Source organism: Chiloscyllium plagiosum, chromosome 19 (assembly GCF_004010195.1).
Source record: "Chiloscyllium plagiosum isolate BGI_BamShark_2017 chromosome 19, ASM401019v2, whole genome shotgun sequence".
Classification (NCBI taxonomy): Eukaryota; Metazoa; Chordata; class Chondrichthyes; order Orectolobiformes; family Hemiscylliidae; genus Chiloscyllium; species Chiloscyllium plagiosum.
In genome coordinates this window covers 11,679,181-11,691,559 of record NC_057728.1, presented here as the reverse complement: position 1 = coordinate 11,691,559, position 12,379 = coordinate 11,679,181, and the positions used below count along the sequence as shown (strand labels likewise).

The 12,379-nt window shown below is 41.0% G+C and overlaps 1 protein-coding gene across 2 annotated transcripts in view; it reads left to right on the top strand.

The window, feature by feature from the left end:
- Positions 1–12,379, top strand: part of LOC122559514 (sortilin-like) — a 115,335-nt gene that overhangs the window by 80,076 nt on the left and 22,880 nt on the right. For both annotated transcript variants that reach the window (XM_043709088.1, XM_043709089.1), the window contains exons 13-17: positions 3,074–3,176; positions 3,293–3,464; positions 3,908–4,101; positions 6,325–6,514; positions 8,098–8,214. In XM_043709088.1, coding sequence (XP_043565023.1) covers positions 3,074–3,176; positions 3,293–3,464; positions 3,908–4,101; positions 6,325–6,514; positions 8,098–8,214 — 776 coding nt within the window. The remainder of the gene's footprint in view (positions 1–3,073; positions 3,177–3,292; positions 3,465–3,907; positions 4,102–6,324; positions 6,515–8,097; positions 8,215–12,379) is intronic.

The following is a 12,379-nucleotide window of genomic DNA, read 5'->3' as shown; positions in this document are numbered from 1 at the left end:
CCCACTCCCAACAACTAACCTTGCCTTCAGTCTAAGTACCATTTTTTTTCCCAGCTGCTATCAGTTCTGATGAAGATTCAGTGGTCTTGAAATGATAACTTTGCTTTCTTCCCACAGATTCTACCAGACTTGCTGAGTTTCACCAGTAATTTGTTTTCATTTAAGATCTTCAGCATCTGTAATTCTTTTTGTTCGCACTGGACCAGGTTGCATCAATTGTGCTTTTCACTTGCTGTATTTGGGCTCACTCATTCTGACTCTACCTGGATGCTCAAAGCACTTCTGGCTTGCATTGTCCTACCTTGCCATTTTGCACTTTGCCATGTCAGCCAGAGGTATCAGGCCCATATTACTTCTGTCTTGCTATGTCATTTAGTGTAAGCTCAAAATCTCAGAACCTGGTCATGGTGGTCAGTAGGTTTCAGTAAAATGCCATTGGGGAGGGAGTTCCAGAATTTTGACCTAGCACTACTGAAGAAACATTGATATATTTCCAAGTCAGTATGGTGAATGGTTTTCTGGAGCAGACCAAACTCCCTTCAAACATATCAAGGAACTGGCCTAGACTAATTTTTAACTTATTTAAAGGCAAGTGTAAGGTGCTGTGTTCTAGATGTAATTCGATTGGTTACACTACTCGACTTTAAGCAAAGCATTCTTTATTCTTACCCTATAGTTAAAATACAAACACAAGAAAGAAGAATTGGTACAGCTTTAACTCTGTTGAAAAACTTAACACGATAATAGATTATTTAACTACTAAACATTAACTGTTCCAGTGTAGTAACATCCTATAAACACACCCTTGGCAAAGGCAAATTCAGTCAAATAGATTTGTTTCACATGCAGTGTTTATCCAGTCCAGGAGAAAAGAACATCAAGAGAAAATTCTGGCAGAGAGAGAGAACAGAAGCTTTTTGCTGTTGCAGGCAGAGAAGTATGGGCAACTTCCATAGCCAACTTCAAAACAGTGGCTAAGTGGTTAGCACTGCTGCTTCAGGGACCCAGGTTCAATTCCAGCCTTGGGCAACTGTCTATGTGAAGTTTGCGCTTTCTCCCAGTGTCTGCGTGGGTTTCCTCCAGGTGCTCCAGTTTCCTCTCACAATCCAAAGATGTGCAAGCTCAGTGAATTGACCATACTAAATTTCCCATAGTGTTCAGGGATGTGTAGGTTAGGTGCATTAGTCAGGGGTAAGTATTGCGTAATAGGGGAATAGGTCTGGGTGGGATACTCTTCGGAGGGTCGGTGTGGACTTGCTATGCTGAAGGGCCTGTTTCCACACTGTAGGAATTTTATGATTCTAAGTCAAGGGGGATAGCCTTCACTTATGGGTTCTTGGCATTGTAAGTCAAGTGCAACTTCTCATTAATCTGAGCAGGGCTTAAATTAAGAAATTACCGATAAGGTTTCAATTCTATAACTGCTGATTTAAGTTACATTAATTTTAATTTGTGTTAACCATGAATTACCAGGCCAATGATACATCAATAAAAAGGTGTCGAGTTCACTTTAAGTAATCAATACAATGAAGATATTTCTCGCCTGGTCTTACCTAAAAAAGCACCCGCAATGCTCAGAGGAAAGTGACACCATGTGCAATTTGACTTTCCAATTCAATCAAGTCACCCCTGTAGTTGCATTCATTTGTCTGTGTATTCCATCCATAGTTCCTGGATTAATTGGTTGTACTAATGCCTTGCAAATACACTGAACCCCCAACACTTGGATCCATCTTGATGTTTTTTTTCAACCATGATCTGATCCTGTATTGCGTGCTTGAACTATCTACAGCATTTGTAAGCATTCAGCCCTGTTGTTTGCTTGCCCATTACTTCCCTAAGGGCTGCTTCACTTCTATGTTTCCTCTTGTTTACGAACAGAAAACCAACATTTTTTTGTAGAGACTTGATGTTCTCTCCTCACATGAATTATATGTTTCTTTCTGTCTCTCTTTGCATTCACCTTGCATCTGCAACTTTACCCTTCAGCTTTTGTGGAATGACAGAATTGTTATAATGCAGAAGGGGGCCATCTAGGCCATCTTATCTACACCAGCAAACAGATTTACAGTTCTACCTGATGCTTTCCTCTCTGCCTGGCCAGATTGCTTTTTTGTATTTTAATTATCTGTTCATAACTCATGCCAGATCAAAGATTGCTATGTCATATAGGTGATTATTTCTTTTGCTTTCCAGAAAATTTACAATTGATTCCATAACAATTTATGCAAATATTTGAAACACTTTTTAAAATCATTTCAGATTAGATTAGATTAGATTCCCTACAGTGTGGAAATAGACCCTTTGGCCTAACAAGTCCACACCGGCCCTCCAAAGAATAACCAATTCAGACTCAGTTCCCTCTGACTAATGCACCTCACATTATGGGCAATTTAGTGTGGCCAATTCACCTAACCTGCACATCTTTGGACTGTGGGAGGAAACCGGAGTACCCGGAGGAAACCCACGCAGACACGGAGAATCTGCAAAGTCCACACAGACAGTTGCCCAAAGCTAGAATCAAACCTGGGTCCCTGGTGCTGTGAGGCAGCAGTGCTAACCACTGAGCCACCGTGCTGCCCAAACATTGCAAAAGAAGATTTCAAAGAAATAACAAATTTTTATTGTTGTACAGTTTCCATGTCAAAGATCGCACAGGTTTACTTGAAATCATGAACTCTAGTTGTTTAATTCTCCTTTTCTCTTCTCATGATTTCTCACCTACACAAAGGTTATCCTTGACCATGGTTAAGAGTTTAAATGTCCTTTTAAAGCTTATAAAAATTTGTTTCCATTCAACAATCTTCAGAGTAGCACTGAGCATATATGACTGGTCTTTCTTACTGGTGTTAAGTACTTCCTATATGTGCTTTGTTCACTTACAGGTAGCCTATTGTGTGAAAATACTATAAGATATCAAATCAGTTGTTTCTTGTAGCTCTCACGTAATACAGAGTAGTTACATGTAAAATCCAACAGGCAGTGATCCAAAGTCAACTTAAAGATTAATTTACTGAGCTGTTTCTCAGTATTTCTGCCTTGTAACTTATGCAGTGCTTGTCTTTGCTTATAGTGTAACCTTCACATCCACGCTGCATACAGCATCTCTCAGGACCTGAAGGTCCCCCTACTCCCACTCAGTGCCGCAAATGCAGTTGGATTGATTTTAGCCCATGGTAAGTCATCCTTTTAATAACATTTAGCTTTGACTTGTAGCTTAACCTTTTCTGTCAATTTGTCTTTGGATTCATCAGTAAGAGAAATCTTTATCTTTGTGAATCCATTGTGACAGGTAGTGTAGGAGATGCCATTTCTACAATGATCCCAGACGTTTATGTATCTGATGATGGAGGGTATACATGGTCAAAAGCATTGACTGGCCCACACTTTTATGCCATTCTCGACTCAGGCGGCTTAATTGTAGCAGTGGAATCCAATCCAGACAAGGCCATACACACCGTAAAGTAGGTTGTTTTCTTTCTTAGCAAATTATTGAATGCTTGTATACATTAAACATGCAAGTAATCTAACTTTTAGCAGCTGAAAGATGTTGAAGCAAACTGAGCCATTCATAAGTTTTAAAATGTATATCAGTGATGAGGCATTCTTAAGCAAAATGGATGTTTTAAGCGTGTTTGCCTGTTTTAGACATTAAAGGTGTAAAATTTGCTATTATTGGCTGATCACTTTTAAACTGTTCAAATTGATCTCTAGCCCTAAAAATGTGAGTTTAATTTTGAGCCAGTTCAACCAGACTGGACAAATAGTTAGATAGAATGCAGTCCACTTAAGTAGATCTTGCTATTTATCTTGACTGATGCTGACCATCAGTTAATATCCATATTTGTTTCGGTATGATATTTTTGTACACCTTCAGCAACTAAAGCCATTTTGTTTGTTAAAAAAGGTACTCAACTGATGAAGGACAATGCTGGAAAAATTATACCTTCACAAATGATTCATTTATATTTGTGGGGCTTGTGTCAGAACCAGGAACCAAGTCAATGAATATCAGTCTCTGGGGATACAGACAGGAAAGCATTTATTCAACAACTTGGCTGTCAATAACCATCGATTTTGAGGAGCTCCTAACGAGAGACTGTAAGTTACAACTTCTGTTTGTTGGTCATTATCTTATTTCTCCTGGAGGTATATCAGCCTGGAGTTGCACAAGTGCTAAAGTAATGCAAGGCAAAAGGGTTCAGAATACTAGAGGTCGGGACACGTGAATCAATCAGCCAACTTCCTTTTGGATGTGAAATGTCTGAGAGATAGTCTGTTATAAAGTTTCAGCACTCGGACCCTAGTTCAGCATTCAAGTAGTGTGGAGACTGCTGATCAGCATGTAAGCACAATGATCCATTTAGCTGAATTAGAAATAGGAGTATCTTAGACATATGCAATCCTGCCATGAGAACATTTCTGTTTAATGAGGAGAAATGTATTCCCAAGAAAGCTCTCAGCATTTACAGAAGCTCCAAGGTGGCCAAGGATCAGTTAGAGCGTATTAATGGAGGGAATAGAAATGCTTTGTATTATGCCGAGCAGAATTATAGGCCAGAAAAGAACATGAGGTGAGGTGGAAGTGTCAGTTCTTGACATCAAAGCCTCATTTGACCAAGCCATCCAGGAGCCCAAGCAAAGTTGCAATCAGTGGGTATTAGGGGAAAAAACTCTTTGCTGGTTGGAGTCATACCAGCACAAGTGAAGATGGTTGAAGTTGTTGGAGATCCGTCATTTCTGCAGAAGATCCTAAGGGTAGTTGCTCAGGCCCAGCCACCTTCAGCTACTTCATTGATGACCTTCCCTCTATCATAAGGTCAGAAGTGGGGATGTCACGGTGCAATCATCAATGTTCAGCACTGTCCTCAGCTCTACAGATGACAAAGTAGACCTTGTTGAAATGCAACAAGACCTGACAACATCTAGACTTGGGCAGATCATTGCCAAGTAACTTTAGCACCACACACGTCAGCCGATGACCATCTCTGGCAAAATACAATCTCACTACTGCCCCTTGACATTTAGTGATGTGACCATCACTGAGACCCTACTGTCAGCATCCTGGGTATTACCAGATCAGATACTCAACTGCACTCTCATAAACGCAGTGGCTACAAAATCGGGTCAGAGGCTAGGAATGCTGCAGTGGATAACGCACCTCCTGATTTCCCAAAGGCTTTCCAAGGCACAATTCATGACTGTGGCTCCAACAGCACACCAGTTTGACATCATTCTGACAAAACAGCCTGATTGATTTGTATCAGATCCACACAAAACGTTTGCTTCCTCTACGACTGACACTCAACAGCAGCAGTGTGCCATCTACAAGGTGCACTGCAGAAATTCATCAAAGATCCTTTTGACAACACCTTCCAAACCCACAACTGCTACCATCCAGAAGGATAAGGGCAGAAAATATGTGGGAACACCACCATCTGCACCATTTGCGTCCAAGTCACTACCATCTTCACATGGAAATATACTGCCATTCCTATACTGTTGCTGGGTCAAAATCTTGGAATTCCCTCTCAGCCTTATGGGTCTACCTACGGTACATTGAATGCAGTGGTTCAAGAACACTGCTCGCCACCTAGGGACAGGCAGTAAATGCTGGCCCAGCCAGCGACACCCACATCGCACAAGTGAATAAAACCTACAGGAGCCAATGCTGGGCAGTCCAATGCTGTTTCTCTACCAAATTTCACATGTACACAGTTTACATATCTTTCAATATCAGCAATGACTTGATGGTATTAAATAGGCAAAGGCCACAACACAATGGCTTTTGGTAGGCTAATAATTGTATTCCTGTATAGTAATTGTGTTGCAGGAACTTGGTACTGTCCTTTTCGTAGATAGTAAAGAATGCATGTAAAATGTTTATGGGAGTGAACCACTGACAGTGGCCTTCTCCATTTCTTAATTTGGTTATCCTGTGCATTGTGTGTGTCTCATTTCTTAATAGAGTTACCCCACATCACTGTTTGTATATGCTTTGGCATCCTAGCTGCTGGTCCTGATTGGCAGTCTAAATTTAGTCCAAAGTTTGCACCTTCAGAACATTCGCAAATGTTTCCACGTTAAAAAGCAGCTCGATTCTGACACTATCTGTCTCATTCCATGCTGTGTTTGAGGCACTGGGAGATGATGCTGAGACCCCTCCAATTGGATTGTGCTGCTAGTGACTTCTCTGTGATTAGTCTCTGCTCCTGATTACATATTCACTGCATGTAAGGTTGAGATCCAAAAAATATTGCCATCCAAATCTTCCAGTTGTTGAAAATGCCTTTGCTAAACTGGAATTTTTTGCTCTTCATTCAGGCCAGGAAAAGGATTATGTCAAGTGGTTAGCTCATTCCACAGACGCTGGTGAGAAAAATGATGGCTGCATTTTGGGATATCGAGAAACATACCAGAGGCTTGCAAAGGCCTCCGTTTGCAGAAATGGAAGGGACTATATTGTGAACAAAGAACAAAGTCTATGCCCGTGCACAAAGGGTGACTACATGTGGTATGTGTCAAAATTGCTTGTTCAACTTGTTTCGTTTGTTGCATTTCTTAAATACTTCAGTCTGTTACCTTATTCTGTTGAATATGTCAATCTGGTTATGTGATACTTCTTAACATCATGGGATGTTCACTTGAAAAATTTCAAGTTCAGCAATTTCAACAAAGGTCTGTGTTTAGGATTCTGTTCATTTTCTGTGTGTCTCGCTTAATGACATGTGAGTTTTATATTCAATATAGTTTGCCAATTTTCAATTATGGTTTGGTCTATGTAATAAAAAGTTATTTCCACTTAATTTTCTTCATGGATCCACGTAGAGAAGCACAGATAAGAAACCACAATTGAGGAAACCCTTAACTTTGTATTCTCACTCTAAGGAATGATTTGATTCATTACATAGGATGCTGTGGCAGGATTCTCTGGGTCACTCTTTGAAGTCAGTAGATACTGAAGTAGCAAATTATTGCATGCAGCTGGACCTTGGGAGAGGGGGGTAGATTAGCAAAATAAGAGACATTTGCAACTAGCAAGCTTAGCAATGGGGAGTCATTTCTGACAGGTAAACCTGACAGGGAAAAGAGATATTTGGATTAGGTAGATCAAAATAGTATTCAATCAGATGTAATATAAAAATAGACAGTACTAGAGAAACTCAGCAGATCTGGAGAGCATCTATGGAGAGAGAAACACATTTAACGTTTTGACACTGGTATGTCTCCTCTTTGGAACAGAAGTAGTTCCGGAGAAGAGTCATTGGACATGAAGTGTTAACTCTCTGGTTCTCTCACTTCACAGATGTTTCCAGTCCTTCTGAGTTTCTTCAGCACTCTCTGTTTTGATTTCAGATCTCCAGCATCCACAGTGCCATTGCCTTTATTCAATCAGAGGGGTGGATTACAGATTTTGTCAGATTGTTTGAAGGATCAATGCATTTTCAAAGGGGTTTTGTAAGAACAAATTGAGAGCATTGCTTAAAGTTAAAGCCAGTTTATAAACTGCAACAGAAGAAATCATGTCCCAGTATAAAGAGGTTATTTTTAAGGCTGTCACCTTTTTCCAAGTCCAAAATTTAACAAGAAGAACTAAAAGGCTGGGATTTCCACTTGCATCCTATTTTTGTTGCTGCTAACTTGATTTGAAAATCTTTCATGAGCGGGTGTTCTTGGTATCTCCAGGCTGCATTTTCAAAGCTTTGGAACAATTAATCAGTAACCCAATGGCCCGGTTTAAAAAAAAATATGATGTGAATGCATCTGAAAGCATCCCGGATCAAAATGCTTCACATGTGACACAGAAGCACACAGTGTTGCACTCTTGAGTTATATCTGTATTTTGTGCATCAAAATTTGAAATTGGAAACAATGCTTTTCTCTACAATGGTAAAATGGATTCATTTTCAATTAACATGTTCCTTTGCCCTCTTCACCGTAAAATTATTGTTTGAGGAAAAATGTGTTTTATCATCAAATGAAATAGATGCAGTATTTGATTTAGTGAGGCGCATTATATTCATTGTCTATGCAGAAGAGAGAGTTCATCAAGTCTCGATAAGTTTAAAAAATATTTTCGCCTTTGTTCTCACACAGTGATTTTGGTTACTACCGTGAAGGAGATAGTGATGAATGTGTAGAGCAGCCTGACTTGGCTGATCATGTGCTGGAATTCTGCTTACAAGGAAAAGAAGAGCTGCTGAAAACACAAGGGTAAGTTTGTTTTTGCAACGTGCCTTTGGTACTTTGTGTAAACACCTGATAATGAATCTGCATTGACAAAGTTAGTTCAGTTGGATGGATGATGCGGAGTGTTGCCAGCAGATGGGTTGATAAAATATGGTGCTGGAAAAAGCAAAGCTGGTCAGACAGCATCAGAAGAGCTGGAGAGTTGACGTTTCGGACAGGAGCCTTCATAAGTCCTGTGCTTTTATCGACTCTGACTTCCCAGCATCTGCAGTCCTCACTGTCTCCAACAGCATGGGTTTGATTCCCGCACCAGCCACCAGCTGAGGTCATCATGAAAGACTCCCCTTCGCAACCTCCCCCCCCCACGCTGAGACGTGATGACGTTCAGGTTAAACCACCAGTCATCTCCCTCTAATGGGAGAGCAGCCCTCTGGTCCCTCGGGACTCTGACTTTACCCACATTGCCTCAGGTGGACCATATTGTTCTGGACTATTCAGGGATTATAATTTTGGGTTTTACTGATTGGTAAAATTGATTAAACTTGTAGAATTTCTGTATGGATGCCCGGACTCAGGTGAGAATATACACTCGTTATTATTTGATGCACAGCAGAGAGATAACAGCTCATATATGAAACCTCCAGGAGTGCTTGCAAAATTGGCAATCTCAGATGTGCACTGTGCAGCTGGGAATTGGTCTGATTAATTTTTATACCAATTTTTTTAAAATCAAACCCATTCTACTCATAAGTGATTTTCTAGCCTTTATCATTCCTTCGCAGAGAACTCAGAACTTGTCATCTTTGACAAAAATGTACTTATGCAAAGCCTGTCCTAACTAGAATAAATTACTGCCAATGACTGAATATTCAAATTGAGTACAGTTCACCTCTTAATATGTGACTAACATCAAAATAATTCATTCTCTGTTAATAGCAGCTAAATTCCTGCCCTTTGAATGTGAAAATTCCCTCATGAGGCAATGGGAATGCGATTATTCTTGTTTGTAGCAGGCATGTGGTTATTTTACATTTTTAATGGAACATTTCACCAGCAAATCTGCCAGAAAAAAAAGACCTTGCTATTTATTATAGTGCCATTAACAACTACGAAACATCCCCCAATAATTTTTATAGCCAAGGAAGTAATTTCAAAGTGTGATTATTTTGTTGGAACAGAAGAGGTTAGAGACATTACCTCTCGCATCTAAGTCTGAAGATACAAGATGAAGAAACTTTATCAGGGACACCGGGATTGTGAGAACCCGTACAAAACCCATGGAATAATACTTTTTTTTTAAAAAAAAGACCCTCCTGCAGTGCAGTGATAGTGTCCCTATCCCTGGATGGAGGACAAGATTCAAGTTCTACCTGCTCTAAAGATGTGTAACAGCATCTCCTGACCAGGTTGATTAGAAAAACATGTTAAATATACGAAAGGAAAGAAAAAGCAGACTCCAGACAAGGGTTCTTGTAATGTCCGTACCTCTGAATTAGGAGGCCAGGTTCAAGTCCCAGCTGCACAAATTTGTCAGGCAGGATCACCCCTCAATGAAGCCATGCTAACTTGGCCCTGTTTTACCACACAATACTGAGTACTCTGCAATCTCATCCTTAATAATGGACTCAACTCTTAACAATGACTTAGGTCAGGCTAGCCAGCCGACAATTTCCCATCTTCTGCTTAACCTCCCTTCTTAAAAAAGTGTTAAGTTTGTCATTTTCCAGTCATCTGGGATCATCCCTGATCCCACTGCTTCCTGAAAGTTCACCTCCAACGTCTCTTCAATCTCCTCAGCTCTCTCCTTCAGAACCCTAGGGTGTAGACTCTCTGGTCCGGAGAGCTTCCCTGGAACTTTCCCTCTCGTGGTGCCCACTACAGACATAGTTGATGCTCTGGTATGCTACAAGTGGCTTCTAGCATATAGACTGTTGCAAAGTATCTATTCAATTCCTCTGCCATTTCTTTGTTCTCCATTTCTTCTCCAGCCTCACTTTCCAGTGCTCCAATGTTCACTTTTCTCTCTCTCTTACCTTTTAGATAGCTAAGAAAAATTCTTGTCTTTATGTTACTAGCTAGCATGCCCTCATGTTCCATCTTCTCCCTGTTATTGTTTTTAAGTTGTCCTATGTTGATTTTTAAATGCTTCCCACTAATCTTCACCACATTGAATGCTTTTTCTTTTGATTTATGAGAAATTAATCTCTTAACTAACTTCGCTACTCCCAAAGTGTCCCAATTAAGACAAAAAAAATTAGGTAAATGGCCAACCCCTTGATGTGGTTCCACTGTATCTATTGGTGGAGAGCAAATCTTCAGGAAACTCCAACTGGGCATCTTGCCTTGAAGACTGCAAGACATCAAGACTAGATTGACCACATGTATTGGGGAGCCCTTGCGTATTATTTGGACCAGTACAATCCCAGTTATATGCAGGCAACGGATAGTCCGATACCCCTTAATTGTGGTGCAAGGACCAAGTCCCAACTTTTGAGAAGGCACTGGCTACAGTAAATCCCCTTGGATTGGGGGCAAATTTTTAAAATGCTAACTAGTCGTCTTTATGTAGTCATTGGGAAGTATCCTGAAGTGTTTCAAGAGGGCCTCGGGAAGATAAAATGGTGGCAGGGCCAATAGCTGGGTAGGGCCAAGATCTAGGTGTAACCAGAGGTGTGACCTAAGTAATTCAAGGCACGACTGATCCACTATACCCTGTGCAACAGCGTAGATGCCAAGTTGGAATACCTAGAGGAACGGGGCATCATTCACCCAGCACAATTTGCCGAATGGACTGTGCTAGTACTCCCAGTTGTAAAACCTGACAACTTGGATTGCCTCTGTGGGGGTTATAAGTTGACATTCAGAACTTCCTGCTTAGTCAGTTATCTAATGCACTTGTAGAAAACTTGTATGAAAAGGTGTCTGGGATTCCCATATTTTATAAATTGGATATAAGTCTCCTGTAGCTCCAGTTGGAGCCTGAGCAATCATCCAGGAAGTCTGTTACTATAAATACTCAAACGACTGCTTGAGTACACTCACTCTTTGGAGTGCCTTTGGCTTGTTCCATCTTTTAAAGGGTAATGGAGAACATCCTCCAAGGGATACCCAGAGTGGCAGTCTATCTGGATGATATTTTAAACTTAGGGGCTACTGCAAAAGAACATGTGGTGAGATTGGAAGAGGTCTTGCAGCATTGTTCTGAGGCTGGCATCCAGCTTAAATGGGAAAAGTGTGTAAGTGAGGTACAGTACCTTTGGGTACAGAGTCAACAAGGACAGATTCTACTTTGTTGAAGAGAAGGTGCGGCCACAGAAAGTGGCTTCAACTCCAAGGAACACAACAGAGTTGAAGTCTTTACTAAGACTCAAAAATCAGTAGAAAGAGATGGACCCTTATGTGGACCCTTCAGTGTCAGCTGTCCAAGGATTCCAGGAGTTATCCTTAAAAGGAAAAAGGGACCGGTATTGTACATGGTCAAAACTGGGGGGAAGACTCCAGAAAAAAAAGTTGACCAGCTCTGTTGGTGGGAACTCTCAATATAGGCGATTATTTTGATGGGTATGCCACTCTCACCAACTTGCAGAGGGGAAACGCGCCCACGAAAAGCTTGAGAGTCAGTCCTAAGGATTGCGAGAACTCATAAAGACGTTCACTTTGTTGCAAAAGCAACAGGCATGAGGCCATGGACAAAATGACTCAGGAGGCCCTGTTGTCGCAGGAACAAAAGAGAGCCCTCAGACTCTGACAGGGAGGGATGTGAATACCCTTACAAGGTCCATAGCGTATCACTAACCTCCCTGTGCAGCTCATTGAGAATGGGCTTGGTAACAGGCAATGGCCTGCCCAGCAGCAGCGCATCACCTGAACCTTTTATGAACCTTATTTACCACTGGGTACTGAGGATCAGCAGTGGAGAACTCTATGCTGGAGTCCTCCCATTTTCCATCAGAGGACGCTCATAGCTGGATGTCCTTAGAGGGAGCCCGCATGTCCATCACTACTCCTAATGCCTTCAGAGAGAGGTGGGTACCATGGTGCTTTATCTTCGCATCCAACTGCATTTTGATTTCACGCCTTCCCATTCTTCCTGCCTCTTTCTCACCTTTTGATAGCTTTGCATGTAAATTATTCAATCGGAAACATGGATGATTTACTGGTGGTGGTTAATAAATGAAAGAAAAACCGT